We start from the raw sequence: 23869 nt of genomic DNA on the forward strand, positions 1-23869 counted from the left end.
CAGGGGGGCTACAATTACATGGGCAGGATAATGCATACATTTCTTACCAAGCATTGCAGCCTCCTCCTTTGTTTTACAATGTATTCTTAATGCAAGACAGAAGGTGTCTAGAAGATCTTCCAGCAATGGATTCAACAATGGGAATATAGGCAGTTATTTTATTTACACCTATCTAAGTTTCAACGGCAAAAAACATAGCCATTTGTAGTTGTTCCATGGATATCACTAAGTACTTCAGATGGAAATAGCATCTACGGAGTTGAGTTATACCTTCTGTCTTTTCTTATGCTTTTATTCTTAATTTTCTTCATTTTCTAAAACCCATCATTTAGGCATGTACTTTTCTCAAAAATTATCTTTATTCATTTAATAATGATAACATTTAAAACATCAATAAACCATCATCTCTCTTTTGCAAGACTTTACATGATGGCTTTGTGACATAACAAGTCTAGACCGTTAGTTTCAGTTTACTCTGTCCTTTACAAGTCAACAAATCAAGTGCTCCATAAGATATCACAAGTGCATCTCTAATCTCTGATGTTTCAATGACATTGCTACAGTAGGGCAGAAAGAATGCCTGAGCAGTGATCTGAATGAAACCAGCCCTGATCTATTCTGAGGGCTCAGATTTGTTTGGAGTAGTACTTACAGTTAAATGACTTAATGTTAAAGATAGATTTTTTTTAAACAGTAGAATGAGTACTTCCAAGAAAAATATTCCAGACAGGAGAATGAGTATTTCCAAGAAAAATATTCCAGGAAACAGAAATAATATGTAAGGGATTATAAATCATGTTTTCTTCTTCCTCAATTTACATGGATTACTATTAAGTATTCCAAACTCTTTATAGTTATTCATAAGAAATATTTTTCATACCCTTACAGAAAGGACCCTTTTGTATTCCCATGTTGTTCTGGCAACGGAACATTTCCTTCTAGTTATTAGTTCTGACCATTTTTAGCGAGCCTACACTAATCAAAAACAAACTATGAGATGGAATATTTGCTCTGCAGACATACGTCAGTGTTGATTTTTCCAGTCCTGTGAGGCAGCCCCCACTTCCTCTCCATAGCAACAGCCATGACATCAGTGGGGGGCGGGAGAGGGAGAAGAAGGGGGGAGTCTTTTCTAAACAGAAATTTGATTTCTCTATACTTTGAAAATGTAGAGCACCCGAGGGACCTCAGGATTGAGTCCTGCTGTGAGAAGCTCCATGAATGCTTTAGAAAGCACTGGACTTCTCGTGTTGAATCTGATATGTGTCTCTTTAATTGCCTCTCCTGTGTAATAGAAGCAAGCAGGAGAGTGCAACCCCAAACAAACACCTGTGTCCTATATCCATCCTCACAGTGTCAGAACACAATTCCCAAGAATGATACTTTAACAATTTTAGAGTTGGTCCGAAAATTATGTGCTCTAAAAGAAATGGTTGGTGTCAAAATAATAAGCCAGAGACTCTCACTATATTTTCCTTTCTCTCCCTTTTTAGTGAAAGTATACATGGACAAGAGATCAGGGAGAAAGAACAGGAATCTAGGATGTGGCTCCTATGTAGACAACATTGAGTCACTTTGTAGAGAGGTAAAATAAAATCAGTTTAAGCATCTTAATAAAAGGAAGAAATGATAAATGATAACTGACAAAACATGAAATATAGGCAAATCAGCCTCCCATATTGTATCTGTTTGGGAAAAATAATGCCTATTCTTTTTCCTGAGAAGGAATACCAACCCATAACATATGCAATACATTCAGTATCCTGATCTATTTCCTTATTATTCAGAAGGGAGACTGAGGAAGGAGGATCAGATATTTGAGACCAGCCTGTATGACATAGTAAGAGATCATGTCTCTGTCTCTCTGTCTCTGTCTCTCTCTGTCTCTCTGTCTCTGTCTCTCTGCTCTCTGTCTCTCTCTCTGTCTCTCTCTCTGTCTCTCTCTCTCTCTCACAAACACACACACACACACACACACACACACACACACACACACACACACACACACACACACACACACACAAAGCCAAAAATCAATACTGAAATCAACAAAACCACATCAAGCAAAGTAGCTATTACTGCTAGTTTAAATGCAGTTGATTCCCTGGGATAGTCTGTTTTCTTTTGCATGAGTATGGTTAATATATTCTGTAAGTCGTCATGTTGCGTTTTTATAAAATACAGAGATGGGGGAATGCTAGAATTCACCTTTCTTATTTTTCTTGTAGAGCAGTACATTCCAAACTAGTTATAAATAAACTTTTGTCCTCGAAATGCTTATAAATGTGTTGAGAAAAAGTTATTTTATTAATAAACATAGAAATATTGGCTTACTCAAGTTAAATAAAATTCTGTACTGCCAGATCCTTTAGTATATTATGTGTTCATAATGAAATGGGGGACAGGTGGGTCTGTAGGCAACTGCTAAGTCAAGCAAATTTGACCTGGCTTCTTGTGTTGCTATACATTCTAGCACATATTTAAGGAAGGTTGCATTATGATACTTATTACACACTTGTTTAGGAATGACAATTTTAAAAAAGTTTCTCACATAAAATAGTTTCTAGTTATATGTAAAAATCTATTGTTATTTTTAGAGAGTGTCAAGTAAATTTTCACAATAGAGGTGTGTTCACTTAGTGTAGGCTCATGGAATTATCCAAATACATGAACTATGTTTATCGCAGCATTATTTACCATAGCTGGAACCAACCCAGATGCCCCTCAATAGATGAATGGATCAAGAAAAAAATATAAATATATATAAATATTTATATATAAATATTTATTACATATATATAGATAATGGAATTCTATGCCTCCATCAGAAAGAATGACAGTGCTCCATTTGTTAGGAAATGGAAAGACTTGGAAAAAATTATATTAAGTGAAGTAAGCCAGGCCCAAAGAAACGTAAGTCCCATGGTTTCCCATATCTGCAATAACTAGTATATGTCTAGAACAAGCCAAGAAGGTAAAAAACTATGTACATTTGACCATATAAGATGTTAAGCGAAATGAATCCCAAGAGAGGGATACAACTGGTTTTATCTTGGTTGCTATTCTTCTTAATGTACTTATAATGTACTATGTGATTTTTTTTTTACATTTTAAAAAATTTATTTATTTATTTTTTATTGTGAGAATACCGTACAGAGGAGTTACAATTACATGGGCAAAATAATGAGTACATTTCTTATCAAGCATTGTTGCCTCCTCTTTGTTTCCCCTTCCCTTCCCTTCCCATACTCCCCCCACCTTCCCCCACCCATTCCTCCCCGCTCCCCACGCCAAAGTTGTGAAGTTCGTTTTCGACATAACATTGTACATCTCATTGTTGCAATGGGTCCACCTGTATCCCTATTTAAACGATTTGTTTTTGCCCTTCCCCTCCACAAATTATACCGACATCAAATACAGTGAAAGCAGTGGTTTGTTTCTTTTGTATATTCCTCTTCCATGGTATAACTAGTTTTTACTGTATTTGATATCGGCGCTCTGCATCTTGTATATACACTTTTCTAATTTGGGGAGGGGAAGGGAAAAAACAAAATGATTAAATAAGGATACAAGTTGACTCATTGTAACAACGAGATGTACAAGACACTATGTTGAAAATGAAATTTACAACTTTGCCAGGTGTGTGTGTGTGGAAGGGGGGGGAAGTAGTTGGGTAGGTGGGGAAGGCAGGGATGGTAGGGGAAAAACAAAGGAGGCAACAATGCTTGATAGGAAATGTACTCATTACCTTACTCATGTAACTGTATCCCCTCTGTACAGTATTTTTACAATAAAAAAGTATTAAAAAAGAGGAAAAACAAAATTGTAAAAAATAATTATACAAATAAATGAGTATTCAGACATATAACATTTTATCTACACATAAACACCAAATACTTACTAATATTCTTTCTACCCATCTACTAGTCAATATAAACATATAGTTCAGATTCTACAAAAAAAGTCTTATGAATTTGGAAAACAACAAATATCACAAAATTTCAAAGTAACTGAATAGGATGTCGTATTAATATATATTACTGCAAATATAATTTTGGTGTTTCTAGATTTTCAACATGGAAGACTTGGTTTTTATTTGTTGTTTTTGTCTGGGCTGGTTTTGAATTGTGATCCTCAGATTTTAGCCTTATAAGTAGCTAAGGACATGCAGGTGAGGCATCAACACATGGCTTCAAGGTCTTGCTTTTGATATGCATTTGAAAAGAAAGTACTAAAAGTAAAGAGTCAACTTCAAAAACATAAAGAGCAATCAGTTTGCAAATAAGGGCCTAGACTGACATATGTGTGCTAAGTGGAATTATCAACTATACAATGATGTGGAAAAGAATTTACTCAATCAAATTAGTGACTGACCGTATTTTAAAACAAAATTATACAACTAGATTCGATGGAATATAAAATAAGAAGCGTCACAAATTTGGAATAATGTTAACACTATTTGAGGCAAAGGTAGCAAGTACTATTTTAGAAATAGTACAAGGTTAATGTTTGCAAAATGCAGTTGAGTATTTCTAAATAATAGAATATGTTTTCATTACGTATTACTGAGGGTTATTATTTTAATCAATAAAAAATAAAAATATAAGCTAATATACCAACTTACTTCCTCTAAAGTGAATTATCTTGCCATAAATAAAATTTGCTTTTTAGAAAAATCTATACATATATTTGTAAAAGTATACATACATATACATATATATACATATATGCAATACAATAATTTAATACCATGTGTTAATTTTATAGATACATAAATGTGTTTATCTCTAAATATGTGATTTGGTAAGACATCCAAATCAGCTCACCAATATAGTTCCTTTAATGTACCAATTCTATGATACAAAATTTAGTTGATTAAATAATTTAGAAATCTTTGCTGTCACAAGGAAAATTTCATTGAGAGAGCTGAATAAAAAGAGGTTATACTTTACTCTTTCTTTTCTATAATTGGACCTGTAGTCAAGGTAACAATGTTCTATGTGACAGAGAAACTATCATATACTAAAAATACTAGGATTCTAATCATTCTTAGTAACAGCATCACAGTTTGACAATTTTATTCCACAGTCATTCCTCTCTCTTTCACTTAAAAAATACTCTCACTTTACACCAGAAAAATTCCTTTCTGTATTTTAAGGGATATTTTTTGACACATCTATGAACATGCACGATTCTACTCTGAGAACCTGAATGATCATTAACATGCACATTCAAAGGGGGGTTGTGTTTGATATGGAACCAACTGGGCGAAAATTTCTTTCACCTGGATTCTTTTTTTTTTTAATTTAATTTTATTTTATTTGTGAACATACTGTACAGAGGAGTTACAATTACATGGGCAGGATAATGCGTACATTTCTTACCAAGCATTGCAGCCTCCTCCTTTGTTTACCCTTCACATCCCTTCCCAGCCTGCTCCCTCCCCCCCAATCCCAATCCTTATCCTTCCCCCCCTTCTCCCCCCCCCACCGACATTGTAAAGCTCATTTTGGACATGACAACTTGTACTTCTCATTGTTGCAACAGGTCCACCTGTATCCTTAAACAACTGGTTTTCCCCCATCTCCTCCACAAGTTATACTGACATCAAATATAGTGAAAGCAGGGGTTATACTGTGGGGGAGGAACATACAAAGCAACAAAGAGATAATCTTATAAAAGCATTAGAAACATATGCATAAATAATCTTAATAAATGCCCCCAAATCATTATGACATGATATATCAGATTGCTGAATAAAGAGTTAGGTCAAAGTTATATAATCTCTGGCACTTTTCTCTATATCTTCCTTGCATGTCTGCCCATCCATCCATCCATCCATCCATCCATCCATCCATCCATCCATCCATCCATCTAGCCAGGCATCCATCCATTCAATGAGGATTGTAATTATATTATTTTATAATATAAACAAATAGTAAATAAGAAGGCACCAAGTATTCTGAAATGTAGCATTTTAAAAACTTCAAATAGTGTTATTTATCATCTTACACTATAAATAACAATAATGCAATAATGCTCCTAGCAACATGATTCTCTTATCCCAATTTATGCCTCTTATAGTCAACAGATGTTAGGCTTAAAAAAAATAAGCAAACTATGTAGTACTAATTTTGGAAGGAAAATGAAACTTTAAAAAAGTTATTTACAAAACATTTGTTTCTTAGGAAAGCTTGTGGCACTTTTAAACTTCTACAATGATTTATTTACCACATAGTCTTGCCCTTTAAAGTAATAGACTTTAAAAGGTTGACAAAAGTAATATCTGGTTATTTGAATTTTTTTAAACACATTGTCACATTCTTTTATGTTCATTTTCTCACAGAATCACTCATTTCAATTGAAAACATATGATCAGCAAAATTGACCAAAGTAGCAAATATTATTTGCTTATTTACAAGAATTAATTTGAAATTTTTAGCCTATAAGCTTTTAGGTTGACTAGTTGACTTAATTATTTTAATCAGTTGACTTAATTAAATTGTGTTTATTTTTGTTTAAATTGACTAAACATTTGAAATCAACATAGAGAAGTGTCATATTGAATATCAAATATGTAATGCAGTCAAGCACAAAATATTGCTACTTCACAAAATAATCATCATTAGCACAATGTTTTCAATCAAACTTAGGTGTGGTATCTGTCTAAAATGTGTTGTTCATATTTACTATTTTAAAATAAATATATTTTGATAAAATTTTACCATGAAGTATATTTATTAATATGTTTTGTCCTAAATCCTACTTAAAACACATTTTATTATTTTTGGTTAGTAAATCATAATTGTATACATTTATGGGGTACAATGTGATATCTGGATATATCTGTATAATGTCAAATAATTGTCACATAACACCTTGCATACTTATCATTTTATTGGTGATATATTTGAAATTGACTGTATTATTTGTTTAAAAGTATGCATCATTATTGATTATAGAAATAGAAATCAAAATCTATTCCTTTTGTTTGACTGAAATTTGCATCAGTTGATCAGCAGCTCCCATAATCTCCCCCCACCACTATTCTATTCCCTGACTCAACTTGTTTAGAACACACACAGAAAAGTGAGATGATGTACTATTTTAATTAGCATAAAGTCTTTCAGATCCATTTATCTTGTCACAAATGACAGGATCCTACACTCTTTATGAAGGCAGAACAAATATGCATTTATATATACATATACATACTAACTATACACACATATATACCCACAAAATTACACACATTGGCATGTAACTATTAAGTTCATAAATCCATCTACGAATAGTAGTATTTTAAACGTATTCTTGACATGAGAAAATAAATCTCTACTTTTAAAAGTTTTTATTAAATTAATTTTGATTATTTCACACAAGTAAAATTTTCTCTAGGCCCCAAATTTTCAGCTTACTACAGAGTTTAGCTCATTTTGGATGGAAGAATTGTAAGCTGGAAATCTTCCACTAGCAACACAGTGTTCAGAGCTACAAAGCTAAAAAAAAGGTCTAAAATGTGAGGCAGATAATTCTCCCAGAACAAGGAGGGACCATCTTGCCTTGAGCTCTGTGCTTCAGGCTTTAGGCTGGAACCTGTGGCCAGCCAAGGGCATGTTTGTGCTATGTGGGTTAGAAGGGAACAATAGAGAGGGGGAGATTCACAGACTAACTTTTAATTTAATAGATAATATATAAAATATTACTTTCTCTTTTATTAATGGTTATGTTCTCAAACATAATCTTGTAGTAATTGATGATAGTCATACCCAATATTTACAAAAGAGGTGTACTACTACTGATATCCTTTCTCTAGAACTAAACAGAAGGCAAACAACAAGTACTAAAGCGATACAATTTTTAGAAGGAATTTTATTAATGTTTAAATGTATTCAAAGTTGTTTTAATAGTTTATCATTCTAGTGGAAAATTGCTTTTGTAGTATGAATTAAATATTCAGAATTCAAACTTACCCAATCCCATAAGTTCTTATTATTCTTTTCTATTTCACTTACATTACAAAATGTTTCCTTCAGCCCACAGGAGAATGTAAAAGGATGGATTTTTATCATCATTTTAGGTGTTATTTTAAAGCAGAATATACACTTTAGAAAGACGAGAATTATTCTAGACTCATAAAACTGAGAGAGGCCTCCAGAGACCACTTTGGCCTCCTGTCCTAGTACTGTAACAAGCCATTAATTTCTCTGGCTGAAATTACCTCCCAGAGGAAACTGAAAAGGCAGAATATGCCAAAAGTTATAAGCTCCACACACATAAAGTGGTAGAGAAGTCTAGGCAAAAGTTCTACTTTTTCTGGGCATGGGTGGCTCGTGCCTGAAATCCTAGTTACTCAGGAGGCTGAGATCTGAGGATAGCAGTTCAAAGCCAGCCTGGGCAGGAAAGTCCATGAGACTTTTTTTTGTTTTTTGGCTTGGGTGCTGTTCTAGAGCTCTTCAGCTCAAGGCTAGCACTCTACCACTAGAGCCACAGCGCCACTTCTGGTTTTCCGGTGGTTAATTGGAAATGATAGTCTTCCAGACTTTCCCGCCTTGGTTGGCTTTGAACCATGATCTTCAAATCTCAGCCTCCTGAGAATCAAACGAATTACAGGTGTGAGCCACTGGTGCCTGGCCAGTGAGACTCTTATCTCCAATTAACCACCAGAAAACCAGAAGTGGCGCTGTGGCTCAAGTGGTAGGATGCTATCCTTGAGCTGAATTGCTCAGGGACAGCATCTAGGCCTAGAGTTCAAGCCCTATGACTAACAAAGTTCTACTTTCTGCATATTTAAAATTGTAAACTAATGGGCATACTGTCTTGAAAACATTTTTAACTACAAGATTTGCTTATTACAGAGGCAAATAAAATAATTAATGGTATTTAAGAACCGTTCCCGTGGCTCTGCTATAACATAGAACAGAGCAGCTGATCAACGCCCTCTGGGCGACTTCAACCTCATGTATTTAATGCCAAGAAGTTAAGTGCCAAAACCCTCCTCTCAAATGTTTTCTCAACTCTTTTATTAGCAACTTCACTTCCAGTAACTCAGTTTATTGTTTTTTTAAAGTCTACTTCAAATTTAACCAAGAACAAACCTGTTGTTAAGCTTTGTCTCCTATATAAATTGTCAATATTTGTCTATTTGTTAACTGCCAATATTTGTCTATTTGTTCTACCTTTAGACTTAACATGGTGCTTATTAATATTATATCCTTACATAAAAGTGACATAAAATATCCAATCCCTCTTTATCAAATACTTCTGTGTAACATGCCTCCTGATGTTAGTTGTAAGAGTCTCGTGTCTTTTTAGGTGTTTATTTTCTGTAATTTCTCTCTGGTCAAGACATTGATGTCTTAGAAGTGTAGATTCCAAGTGGCCTTAAGAAGTATCTTAAAACAATTTAACATAGAAGGAAAGCTCCCTGATTTTGTATAGCAAAAAAGCTAACCATGAGATTTTATCTTTCATTTTCCTTAATCTTTTATCATTGTATCTTTTTGAAAGAGTACTCAATGCTTTGAAAAATTTACTTGGTGTAATAAAATACAGTTCTTTCAAGAAGGTTCAGTGTTTGGAAATGACTCAGTAGTCTTAAAATCCCTTTTTGTACAAGTGCTGTATACTATTATATTTACTTTATAAATTACTAAAGAAGAAAACTCTTGAACAGTCAGAAGTTTTAACAGGTAGAAAGTCATGCTTTTGATTATTAAGGTTATATCAAATTCAAAGCCATATTTGCCTGTATTTGAATTTAAGTCAAAGGGATTCTTGAGAAAAGAAATGTTCATAATCATACTATTTTTTTACTACAATGAGTGTGAAGGAGTACTATAGTATCTTGCAGGAATTATGATATGAAGACATATGGAGGAAGCTTGAGGGAAACATGCAAAAATGACCCCACATTCTGGAGTTTATTCAAATCACTAATTTAGAATGATAGCCAGGAACTGGTGGCTTATGCCTGTAATCCTCGCTACTTAGGAGACTGAGATCTGAGGATCATAGTGCTAAGCCAGCTCTGGCAGGAAAGTCCATGATACTCTTATTTCCAATAAACCACTCAGAAAACCGGAAGTGGCTCTGTGGCTCAGTGATAGAATGCTCCCCTTGAGCTGAAGAGCTGAGGGACAGTGCCCAGGCCCAGATTTCACGCCCCACAACCGACCCCCCCCCCAAAAAAAAAAAAGATAAAAATGCCTATTTGTTGTAATTGTAAATGATTCCCCACATATACAGAATTCATTCACAAAAATGACTGCCACTCACAGGTATGCTTTGTCTTAATCAAATCTCTTTAAACAGTGGAAAGTACAGAATCTTACCCAATATGTGTGGCCTCTGTCCTTCCCTCACCAGTAAATACACATCTTGCTGCCAGGATGTCACCAAAAGTCACATCGACCGGGTGTTCCACAGGGTAGAACGCCTGAACAAAAGATCACACAGCATGATTCATCAGACTAGTCAAGAACCCCCTGAAACTGAAGAACTTGAGTAATGTGAGGCTTACAACTCTGGGGGCAGAGAGGATACAGACAGACAGACCCATAGACAGACAGATGAGTGCATACCCACATACCCACAATCAATTCTACATGATGGCCCAGGTACCCAATTTTGGAATAAACAGTTTTCACAAATGCATCACATAAAAATGAGAGTAAGTGTAATAACATAAGTTCTGTTTGAAGCATTCTTTGGCTAAGTGAAAGGACAAAAAACTTGATCATCATGTGTGTTTACTGTTGAGGAAGAAGCCATGTTGGAAATTATAATATGGTAAGTCTTACAACTCAGATACATAGTAAAGGTAGATTTGGAAACTTAGATATTTAGAGAAGTTACCAAGAGCTACATCAGGATTTTTGATAATAATTTTCTGTGATTAATATTTTTCCTCTTAAAATTGGATCTACACACCTGGGGCAACTGGGGGCTCTGGCGTCCAATCAGAGTCCACTGTCCATTTCTGACTCTGTATCCGCTGACTACCTTACCTGAATGAAGACAAGTTAAGTTATAGTCATGTGATATACAGTACTGTATTTGAAAAAAACAAAAGGACCAGTCTGCTTTCATTTAAAGTAAAACCTGAATTTTTCCAGAACCCCCAATACTGAGTATCTTAGGGAAGACAAGATGATAAAACAAACAATTCAAGGTATTGTGTAAAAATTACATTTCCCAATGACACCAGACTTAAAGTCAAGTATAATTTCCATTTTACATCAAGAAGAGTAGCTACCATAATGGTAAATACTTATAATGGTATATGTCATTAAAAGTCCTTACCTAAACGATGAGTGTGAACTCTATAGGCAAAGACATGCATCGGGTACATTTTATAATGACATGAAATGTCAGAATTCACCACTGTAGGAAACAAAAACAAGGAGAGAAAAATCACTATCCCACTAGACAAGGGCAGTTTTTCTTGTCTAAAGCTATGCAAGGTGCTGGCACTGGGATTCTTGGTGAAGTGACCACCATCATTTAGTGCTTAGCAGACATTGTGCTCTTATCCTGTGCCTGCCATTGCACTCAGATGAATTAAGAACCCTTTGCCTCACATTTTTCTTTTACTTATAAACAAAATGACTAAGACCAGATCAAAATATCCTGTCAGTAAAAACACAAGCAAAATCTGTTACCTGTATCTTGAAATTCATCCAGTTGAAAAGGCTTAATGATTGATTTTTATTTTTGGAACAAAATGATTTTTGAAAGATTGAATGCAAGCACCTGAAACCACTAGATTGGCAGTTCCTGTTGAGAAGGGGCCACTTCAAGTGCTTTTTCTTCCTTAAAGCCTAACACATAGCAGTGACACAATATATGTCCAGTAACAAAGAAACTTAGAGATCATATACTTTGAAAAGATTCACAGCCCAAACAAACAGTATTTTATGCAACACTTCTATTACTTTAGATATACTGCTAAATAGCATACTTATTCTCAAAACTTCTTTATGTTTAGCTTTGGAGAATCGGACATCATAGTCTTCATTTTGCAAGTAGAAAAATGAGTTTATTAAATTCTAAGAGTCTACAGTGTTAGATTTGCTAAAGCTCTGGGCTTTGAGACTTTTAATGCAATATTTTATAATATTTATGAGCATTATTTTTTGTGTATAAAGAATGGATGATTGATTTGTTATCAAAACTTGTTCTCTAAGTTATACAACTTATCCATAACCTTCCATTGGCTTAGAATAATATAAAAACCTATTTTAAATCCGAGGATGCTAAAGAATCAGTATACTTTTCAGGTTCAATACCAGTCATTCTGTAAGATTATTAAAGACATAATGTGAATTGGCTTCTATAGATTAATTTATGTAATGACTCACCTTTCTCCCCTGCTGGTATAACAGTGTCCACAGACATCATAAGGTACATGCCAGCAATTAAAGGCTGTCTGCAGAGAAAAGTAATATTTTTCTTAATTATGTGATAAAGCCAAATGTATATTTTTAGAAAAAAATGTATCTACTCATATCTTGGTTTAATTCATTTGAAAACTAAGATGTAACAAAAATGGAAAAACAGAATACGTAGAATTTTGTTTTTTAGAACATGTTTCTGTTTCTGTGAAGGCAACTGTCAATGGCTTCTGCAATGTCTGCTTTCTGGGTTAACTTGAGTAGGCCATGGTACCTGCTGTTGTGTCTAACTCCAGTCTACATGTTGTAGAGGAAGTAATTTTGTTCGATGTGGTTAACATTTAAACTAGGTTTTAAATAAAGCAGATTATTCTTCATAATGTGGGTGGACCTCATTCAATCAATTGAAGGCCTTAAGAGAAAAAAATCCTCTCTCTCTTTCTCTCATTTCGCTCTGCTCTACTCAATCCCCTCTCCTCCTTCTCCCACCATTAATTAAGGTTTCTTTGGAGAACCCCTGACTAATATAGTTATCATGACTCTTAGCTATGACACTTGTATCTTTGCCTAATCCCCTCACCTTGAGTATGAACAGAAATATAGGTTTAGAAATTTATCTCTAATAATATAGCCAGTGTGATGGCACGTTACTTCTAAGATTAGATCACAAAATAACCCTCGCTCATAATTTCATTAAACCTTGTTTGCTTTTGTTGCTTATTGTTTGGGCTTAAAGCCAGTTATTATATAGTGAACTATATTGTTTATTGTATGTATAGAAAGAAATGTGGGAGCTCCACAGACCACAAATTATTCTTTCTAACAACTATGTGAATGACTAAAGGTGACTTTTGTGGGGGAGTCCAGAGTTGACTGAGCAAAATCGTAAGACACCTGGCAGACTCCTCACCCACAGGGCACTTAGGCGATAAACATTTGTTGTTTTAAACCAGCAAATTTGTTAGCCTGTTTTCCATAATAGATAGTTAAAACAGTTCATCCACCCCTTTTAATATTTCAAAGATCTTAGAACCATTCTGAATCATCTGGGAAAAACAGAGGGACTTACGGCAGACGTGTGAGATGTAAGGACACGCCGGAGCAGTCCTTGTGATTATCTGAAAACACACAGACACTTTTAAACAGGTGAAAGATGAAATATTAAAAATGTTTAAATACTTAAAAAATTGAATGGTGTCACATTTGTATTATGATTTACAGAGTACTGTTCATATTCACTAATGACTAATTCATCACAAAAACAGGAGAGCTAGGGGAAAAGACAGAGCTATGCATTATGTTTAATAAGACAATGTCATACTGGCATCTCTTTATTTGCTGTGGCCACACGAAGACCACATCTGAGCAGTAATCTGAATGAAATGTCACCACAGATTTGAATGGGCATCCTCCTTAGAAGGAAGAATAAAGGGTCCAGAGAACTGGGTGAGTTTGGAGGATAGGAGGGCCATTATGGAATAAATAACAGCTGTGGGCAGCTGTGGAGTAGCTGTTGGGCTAGCAATACAACACACGTTTAGCAGTGAGGTTTTTTATTCTGCGTGCAAAACAGCTACACGATAAATGACAAGATCATACACAGTGCTCACACAACACAGAACCTGGCACCAATGCCTTTCAATGAAGAGTGCTGGTTATTGTAGTATTGTGGGGTTTACTTTGTAAATTTTATTTTATTGTAAAGATGCTGTACAGAGGGGTTACAGTTACATGAATAAGGAAATGAGTACATTTCTTGTTGAAAATTTTTACCCCCTCTTTTGTTTTTCTCCTTCTATCCCTTCCCTCTCCTACCCTCCCCCACCCCCACCTCCCCCAGTTTGTAAAGTTCATCTCCAACATAGTGTCTTGTGTGTCTCACTGTGGCAATGGGTCATCCTGTGGCCTTGTTTCCACTTTGTTATTCCCCTTCTGGGGGTTTATTTCTGTTGTTCTTACTTCCTTATTTTCTTGGAGTTCAGGGGGATGTTTTGCAGGTCAGATAAGGGATGGTTTTCTTTTGTTAGAACTGGAGTTTGAACTCAGGGTTTCATGTGTGAGGCAGACAGATACTCTTCCACTTGATCCACAGACCTCCAGCCTTTTTTCTGTGGTTATTTCTGAGATAGAGGCTTGCTATTTTCATGGGCTGGTCTGAACCACAATCCTCCTATTTACTCTTCCCACTATAGCTGGGATGGTAAGAACCATGGTCAGCTATTATTTTGGTATATGTGTGATGAGGACTGTTCGCCCCTCCCCCACATGCTGGTCTGAAACCATAATCTTCTCTACCTCTGATATAGCTAGTATTATAGGACTATAGGCATGAACCACCGGTGCCTGGCTAGAACCTAGGTCTTGTATATTCAAGGCAAGTTATCTAGCACTGTGTTACACTTCTAGCCCTATAAATTTTTATTTTAATTACATGGTACCATGGGAAATGTTCACTCTCATATAATGTCTATTCAAGTAAAAGACTCGATATATTCTTTAAATTACGTCTTGTATTTTAATTACATATTTCCGTTGAAAAAATCAAATCAATTGCATTTTAATCTCTATCATACAAATTAACAGATTATTCTATGTCAAGACTTTAAAAATTACAGGAGAAATTAATAAGTCAATTAACACATTTAAGGAATTATTAAAGACATTTTTCAGTAACATTAAAATCTTTTACCATCAAAGAGTGGCAGTAATGTTCCTACTAGCTTCATGCTAGGTAGCTAATGTCAGGAATAGTGAAACAATTCCTTTTCCCATTAGATAGTGTTAATTAGAAGTATCTAAGTCCAATGTTCTTTTTGTGTTCAAAGAAAAGGACAAAACTTAGTAACAAAATTAGGAAAAAAGTGAAGGAGTGGGTCAGAGGTGGGTGAAAATTGAGGGGATGACATAGATCAAGATGCACTGTATACATCAACATTCTGTTAAATAGTGAAAAAAATCAAGGTATCTCCTAAAAAATTAACAAAGTGAGGGAGGAATGGGTTGAGAGAGGGAATGTACATATTGAAAAGGGCATGTTGATCAAGTTACACCGTGCTCATAAACTGTAACTCCTTTGTACAACTACTTAAAGATAATAAAAATATTTTTAAATGTATGAAAAATAAAAACATCAGTAGTCTTCTTATTAGAGTTTCCCCCCCAAATGAACATGTAGCCATTTCTATTGTCTATTTTTCCACTTTTAGAGTATTAAGGATAAGTCACAGCTTCAACATTCAATATACTGCAAAGACATTGCTTTTACTCCCAAGTGCTTATATACAGCATGTCATATCCAATAAGCAAGGCAATAACCTCAGAAATTTAAGTTCTACTGTGAGATTTTTATATATTTTGGAGAAAAGTACAGGGATCTTTTGCACTTACATACAATAATCACGTTTAGAAACATCACATTTAGTGAGGTTTAAATTTTAAATTTAAGTTTAAATTTTATCTTTTTTAGTAAGTTTTTAATTGTAAAAATACTGTACAGAGGGGTTACAGTTACATGAGCAAGGTAATAAGTATATTTCCTATCATGCATTGTGGCCTCTTCCTTTGTTTTTCCCCTATCATCCCTTCCCTCCCACCTCTACAACTAACTTCCCTCCCCTGCCTAAATTGTGAAGTTTATTTTTCAACATAGTGTCTTGTACATCTCATTGTTACAATGGGTCAATCTGTATCTCTATTTAATCATTTTGTTTTTTGCCTTCTCCTCCCCAAATTAGATCAACATCAAATACAGTGAAAACAGGGGTTATACCATGGAGGAGGATCATACAAAGCAACAAAAAAATAACATGGTACATTATAAATACATTAGAAACAATAGCAAGAAAGAAAAAAACCACTTGTGTCCCTATCTTGGAGTTCATTTCGCTTAACTTCATCTTATCTGGTCATATGTACATAGCATTTGGCCTTTTCTGCTTGTCCCAGATATATACTAGTAATTGCAAATTAGGGAAACTATGGGACCTATGTTTCTTTGGGCCCGGCTTACTTCATTTAATATAATTTTTTCCAAGTCTTTCCATTTCCTAACAAATGAGGCGATGTCATTCTTTCTCATGGAGGCATAGAATTCCATTGTATATATATACCACATTTTCTTGATCCATTCAACTACTGAGGGGCATCTGGGTTGGTTCCATATCTTAGCTATAGTAAATAATGATGTGATAAACATAGCTGTGCTGGTAGCTTTAGTGTGGTCTTGTTTGTGATCATTTGGGTAAATGCCCAAAAGTGGGATTGCTGGGTCATAGGGGAACTCTATGTGGAGTCTTTTAGGAAACTCCATACTGCTTTCCAAAGAGGCTGAACAAGTTTACACTCCCACCAACAATGCAGTAGGGTTCCCTTCTGTCCACATCCCTTCCAACATCTGTTGTTATTACAGTTCTTGATTATAGCCATTATAACTGGGGTGAGGTGGAATCTCAATGTTGTTTTGATTTGCATTACTTTTATGGTTACAGAGCTTGAGCATTTCTTCTTGTGTCTATTGGCCATTCTTATTTCTTCTTCAGAGAAGTTTAAGTCTTTAGCCCACTTATTTATCAGGCAGTTGTGTATATGAGAATTTGTTGTTGGGGGATTTAATTTTTTGAGTTCCAGGTATATTTTAGATATGAGACCCTTGTCTGTTGTATGGCTAGTGAAGATCTTCTTCAAATCCTTGGGCTTCTATTGATCTTTCTAGCTATCTTCTTTGCCATGCAGAAGCTCCACAGCTTCTTGCAGTCCCATTTGTCCAACCTTTCTGATTTGTGCTGGTGTTTCTGGGTCTCTATTAAGAACATTTCAGCCTGTGCCAAGGAGACCTAGGGTTTCTCATATTCCATCCTGTAATGTTTTCAGGGTGTCTGCTTTGACTCCGAGGTCTTTGATCCATTTGGAATTGATTCTGGTGCATAATATATAAAGATCTAGTTTTAGTTTTTCTACAGGTGATTAACCAATTTTGCCAGCACCATTTACTGAAGTGGTACAAGAAGAGACCTGAAGACCAACAGAATAGCCAGAAATGAACAGAAAACCCAGAAATGAACCCACAGACCTATAGCCACCTAATCTTTGATAAGGGAGCTAAAACCTAAATTTTATCTTATACAATGCAAATCTTACATGAGAGTAGCTGGTGAATATATTAGACACCAAATAAAAAAACATATCTCTTTAACCAAAAGCTCCAGTAATCAAAGCATATCAAAGGAAAACAAGCAAAGAAACACACTCCAATATCATGCTGCATAGTTTCTAAGACATGGTCAAAGGAATTTGCTTCCATTACATTTATTTGGTCAATTGTATCCACTGAGTCAAACCTTTCTCAATTGTGTGTGTGTGTGTGTGTGTGTGTGTGTGTGTATGTGTGTGTGTGTGTGTGTGTGTGTGTGCGCATGCATGTGCATGCACCTGTAAATGAAGTTTCTGAGTGTGAATTTTATAGATATTGCATTTTACGCTAGGATAATATTTTAGGATACCATCATTATTCAACCCTAGGTGATACAATTATAATTCTGTTGCTAAAGGGTGTGTGTATGTGTGTGTGTGTGTATGTTTGTTTTCACATTTCAATAGTTTTCAAATAAATACCTTATGACATTTTCAAAATTCAGTGGTCTTCTACATACCTCTGAGGTTTTGACTTAGAAAATCCTTTTGTTAAAATTTTTATTGTTATTATAAAGGTGATGTACAGAGCAGTAACTGTTTAAAGGATGTTTTGCAATGCATTAATATATTCTTTAATAATAGTATTTTAGCTGAATGAAATCTTTAAAAAGTTATGTCAAAATAAGTACTTATAAAGGATATTTTTATACTTTTTAGGCTTTACTGAAATCTATTGCTATTCATATATTCACTAACTCAAAATCCAATTTTAGCATTGTGATTGCAACCTCTTCTTCTAATCCTGCTCCAGAGCTTCACCTAAGAACCCTGCATGCTTGCATTATGCACACAGTGAGAATGAACAGTGGGAACAGCTTGAGCTTTGTGTGGTCTTGGAGTAGGTGAGCTCCTGGATCCACAGTGACTCCTAGAACAGGTGGTAGCTTTGGAAAGAAGCCCTCTTCTCAGCCTCAGTGTGCAGTATGAGGTTTATGACCCTGTATTTCCAGTATGATTGTTCTCACAATGATGAATCATAATTTTCATAACCTCTGTGATCTAACCTTGGGTAAACTCAGAAATTCCAACTAGTTTTGCAAATTTCACTGCCAATATCAGTATTTCCTGACTTTCTTCGTCCTTCTTTTGTAGTGCAGTGCTTGGACGACCACAAGTTATGAAACCTTCTAAGAAATGATGTATTTCAACTCACTGTGTTATATAAGTGATCTGTCTCTCACATATACCATCGTAAAATTGCTTCCAATGTTACTACAACAAAGAAATGCATTGATGTTCTACTAATAGCAATCATATAAAATGAAAAGAAAATGAAATAAAAACTGGATAGTTAAGACACACAGAAAATGAACTCAGAATAATGAAGTCATATACTGGCAGAACAATCTGGCTAGAAAGCTATCCTGTGGGGCTAGAATGAAAGAAAATAGGAGAAATGGAGGAGAAGCAATAGATAAAAGTGTCAATCCAGGGCAGAAAGTGCAATCTCATTGCTTACAAGAGAGATGAAAATAGTAACAAGTCAGAAACTTAAAATGAGCTGCTCTTGCAGCAATGAATTTATGTAAATATAAGGCAGGAAGAGAAGCAGTGATTCACTTGAATTCTCTTTCATTATAAATATCAGACATTTCTCTCTGTCAATTTTGCTGAATAGAAAATTAGGGTTTAACCTATTTTAATCAGACAATTGTTTGACCATAGGAAAGTGTGTACGAAAAATGATCATTGGTCTTCAGCTAGGAGCTCATTAGGTTCCTTTGTTGAATATAATTGGGATGTAGAAGGTTCATACTTGGTACTGGTACTAGTACTAGTGACTAGCAATTAAATCCAGAAGAAAGAAAGCCTAGTCTAAAATTGAGATAACTTAAGTAGAGAATTCAACATTAGATTCAAGGCCTAGGGAAAATTCAGTAACTGTTACTTACTACTGATATAGTTGAAAATGTTAAATGATGGGTATTTTATGTTTTTTAATATACATTTTTATTGTAAAGATACTATACAAAGGGGTTACAGGTAAATGAGTAAGTTAATGAGTACATTTCCTATTGAGCATTGTTACACCCTCCTTTGTTTTTCCCTTACCATCCCTTCCCTCCCCACTTCCCCAACTCTCACCGCCCTCCCCCTCCAAGCTGAAAGTTCGTTTTCAACATAGTGTCTTGTACATCTCATTGTTACAATGGGGCAACCTATATCCTTATTTCAGCATTTTGTTATTTCCATTCCCCTCTCCAAATTGGAAAAAATGTATATACAAGACGCAGGGCACCAGAATCAAATACAGTGAAAACAGGGATTATACCATGGGGGAGAACATACAAAACAAAAAAAAAAAACAAAACAAATCACACAGTACATTATAAGTGCATTAAAAACAACACTAACACAAAGAGAGGTCTCTCAAAAGACTATACATAGAGCTCCCCTATGACCCAGCAATCCCACTTTTGAGCATGTATCCAAATGATCACAAACAAGGCCACACTAAAGCTTCCAGCACAACTATGTTTATTGCAGCATTATCACCATACCTAAGATATGGAACCGACCCAGATGCCCCTCAATAGTCGAATGGATCAAGAAAATGTGGTGTACATATATATATCTATCTATATATATATATCACATTATATATACCACATATGTACACATATATACATTATATATACAACATATTTGTACATACATGTATATTTATGTGTATATGTGTATATATACATATATATATATATATATATATATATATACATACACATACATATACAGCTTCATCAGAAAGAATGACATAGTCCCATTTGTTAGGAAAAGAAAAGACTTGGAAAAAATTATATTAAGTGAAGTAAGCCAGGCCCAAAGAAACATAGGTCCCATGATTTCTCTTATTTGTAATAACTTTTATATGGTCTAGGACAAGCAGAACTTGTAGATGACCACATAAGATGATGCTTGTTTAAGTACGTATTATCATAGGAGTCTGAAATTTCTCTTTTGGAAGAAAGAGAAATTTCATATCCCTACCTTAGAAGACAGAAAAATAGAAGAAAAGAGGAGAAGAATGAAGGGTGAACAAATGCAACACTGACACTCATTAGACACTGTCTTGAAAATAAACTACAAACGAGGGGAGCCAGAAGGGAAAAACTGGGAGAAAATGAGGGAAGAGGTGACACTGTTCCAAAAGCAATGTACTCATTATCTGACTTATGTAACTGTAACTCTCTGCACATCACTTTTGCAATAAATAAATAAATAAAATAAATAAATAGAAAATAAAAATGCTGTTATAAAAATTTAAAAATAACAGATACAGTGAAAAAAATAATTATACTTGAAATTTATTATGGTAAAGCCACTGTCGAGGCAGATACTCGATACTTTCAGAAGGTTTTCAGTAAATGTGGGGAGTTTTAGATAAATGTCACGCCTGGATAAATTCAAATTCTTAACATAGAGGCCATTATACTTTGAAAAATTGACAAATAACCTTTCAAAGTCCTTCTATGACTTTTAGTAATAAAACCTCCTTATATTAGACTCATGATTGTTTTGGAGTTTTGGAATAGGTGCAGTCAACTCAGTAGGATCCTATGTTTGCAGGAAAGAGAAGGCCGGAAATTTCATGCTAACATTGAACTTGTTGATATTTGTTATCTTAATCTATATTTATGTAAAAGCTTGACAGCTCTCTTCTTTTCAGATAGCTCCATTTATTCCTATTTTGTTTTTCTTTCTACAAAACAATTATTTCCTTCCTTCAACTTGTCTTTAAGTTTATACTCTCTCCAAAGTACACTGACAAATACCTGATCTTTGGCCAAGAATGTTTCTCATTCTGAAAGAATTGAACCCAAGATATCCAGGTTAATGGGATATTTCATGTTTATCTTTCTCTTGCAGTAAGGTAAAATTTCTCATTCAAGATATGGAGATGACCATTTGTAATAGCCCCACAAAAAATAAAATACCTAGGAATTAACTTAACTAAAGAAGTGAAGGACCTCTATGATGAAAACTTTAAAATCTTGAAAAAGGAAATCAACACAGAACTTAAAAAATGGCAAAACCTCCCATGCTCCTGGATTGGCAAGATTAACATCGTGAAAATGGCAATACTTCCCAAGGCTATCTACAAATTCAACGCGATACCTATCAAAATTCCACCCTCATTCTTCAAGGAAATAGAAGAGGCAATCCAAAAATTCATATGGAACAATAAAAGTCCCCGAATAGCAAAAACGCTCTTCAATGGAAAGAACACTGCTGGAGGAATATCAATACCAAATTTCAAACTCTACTATAAAGCCATAGTAATCAAAACAGCTTGGTATTGGCATAAGAACAGACCTCAGGACCAATGGAATAGAATTGAAAACCCAGAAATGAACCTACAGACCTATAGCCATCTAATCTTTGATAAGGGAGCTAAAACAATAGAATGGAAGAAAGACAGCCTCTTCAGTAAATGGTGCTGGCAAAATTGGTTAACTACATATAGAAAACTAAAGCTAGATCCTTATATATCACCCTGCACCAGAATCAACTCCAAATGGATCAAAGACCTTGAACTCAAAGCAGACACTCTGAAAACATTACAGGATGGAATAGGAGAAACCCTAGGTCTCCTTGGCTCAGGCCAAAATTTTCTGAATAGAGACCCAGAAACACAACAAATCAAAGAAAGGTTGGACAAATGGGACTGCATAAGGTTGCAGAGCTTCTGCAGGGCAAATGACATAGCTAGCAAGATCAATAGAAAGCCCACCGATTGGGAGAAGATCTTTACTAGCCATACAACGGACAAGGGTCTCTAAAATATACTTGGAACTCAAAAAATTAAACCAGCCAACAACAAATCCTCAAAGAAACAATTGCCCAATAAATAAGTGGGCGAAAGACTTAAAGAGAAGCTTCTCTGAAGAAGAAAGAAGGATGGCCAATAGACACATGAAGAAATGTTCAACATCCCTAGCCATAAAAGAAATGCAAATCAAAACAACATTGAGATATCACCTCACTCCAGTTAGAACAGCAAAAATCACTCTAACAACAGATGCTGGAGGGGATGTGGACAGAAAGGAACCTTACTTCATTGTTGGTGGGAATGTAAACTTGTTCAACCACTTTGGAAAGCAGTATGGAGGTTCCTCAAAAGACTTCCCATAGAACTCCCCTATGACCCAGCAATCCCACTTTTGGGCATTTACCCTAATGTTTACAAAAAAGACCACACTAAAGCTACCAGCACAACTATGTTTATTGCAGCATTATTTACCATAGCTAAGATATGGAACCAACCCAGATGCCCCTCAGTAGATGAATGGATCAAGAAAATGTGGTATATATACACAATGGAATTCTATGCCTCCATCAGAAAGAATGACATTTCCCCATTTGTTAGGAAATGGAAAGGCTTGGAAAAAATTATATTAAGTGAAGTAAGCCAGGCCCAAAGAAACATAGGTTCCATGGTTTCCCTTATTTGCAATATCTAGTATAGGTATGAGTCAAGCGGAAAAGGTCAGATAATGTGATGTTAGGAAAACGAACCCTTAAATATGTATTTTAATGTTTTCGTTTCTTTCATGCATGTGTTTCTAACGCATTTATAAGATTATTTCTTTGTTGCTTTGTATGTCCCTCCCCCACAGTGTAACCCCCGCTTTCACTACATTTGATGTCAGTATAACATGTGGAGGAGATGGGGACAAGCAAGTCGTTTAAGGATTCAGGTGGACCTGTTGCAACAATGAGAAGTACAAAATGTCATGTCAAAACCAGCTTTACAATGTCGGTGTGGGGGGGGGGGAGGGGGGTATGATTGGGTGGGGGGGAGGGGGGAGGCTGGGAAGGGAGGTGAAGGGTAAACAAAGGAGGAGGCTGCAATGCTTGGTAAGAAATGTATGCATTATCCTGCCCATGTAATTGTAACCCCTCTGTACAGTATGTTCTCAAATAAAATAAAATAAAATATATAAAAAAAAACAAAAACAAAAACAAAAGATATGGAGATGAGGCTTCATTCACTAGATATTAAATGAGGTTCAGAGGAATATTTCATTATGGCATTATATTTAATTACAATATCAAAAGTGTGTGTTTAGAAGATGTAGTAATGATTTGCATTTCTTTTATGGCTAGGGAGGTTGAGCATTTCTTCATGTGTCTATTGGCCATCCTTCTTTCCTCTTCAGAGAAGTTTCTTTTTAAGTCTTTGGCCCACTTATTTATTGGACAGTTGTTTCTTTGGGGATTTGTTGTTGGGGGATTTAATTTTTTGAGTTCCAAGTATATTTTAGATATGAGACCCTTGTCCA

The 23869-nt window shown here is 35.1% G+C and overlaps 1 protein-coding gene across 12 annotated transcripts in view; it reads right to left on the minus strand.

Moving 5' to 3' along the window:
- Positions 1–23869, minus strand: part of Pam (peptidylglycine alpha-amidating monooxygenase) — a 307793-nt gene that overhangs the window by 68651 nt on the left and 215273 nt on the right. For all 12 annotated transcript variants that reach the window (XM_070031006.1, XM_070031008.1, XM_070031014.1 and 9 more), the window contains exons 8-12: positions 13465–13513; positions 12363–12430; positions 11305–11385; positions 10933–11009; positions 10335–10438 (exon numbers count right to left, since the gene is read on the minus strand). In XM_070031006.1, the coding sequence (XP_069887107.1) occupies positions 10335–10438; positions 10933–11009; positions 11305–11385; positions 12363–12430; positions 13465–13513 (379 nt within the window). The remainder of the gene's footprint in view (positions 1–10334; positions 10439–10932; positions 11010–11304; positions 11386–12362; positions 12431–13464; positions 13514–23869) is intronic.

Source organism: Dipodomys merriami, unplaced genomic scaffold (genome assembly GCF_024711535.1).
Source record: "Dipodomys merriami isolate MVZ:Mamm:240054 unplaced genomic scaffold, mDipMer1.0.p SCAF_20, whole genome shotgun sequence".
Classification (NCBI taxonomy): Eukaryota; Metazoa; Chordata; class Mammalia; order Rodentia; family Heteromyidae; genus Dipodomys; species Dipodomys merriami.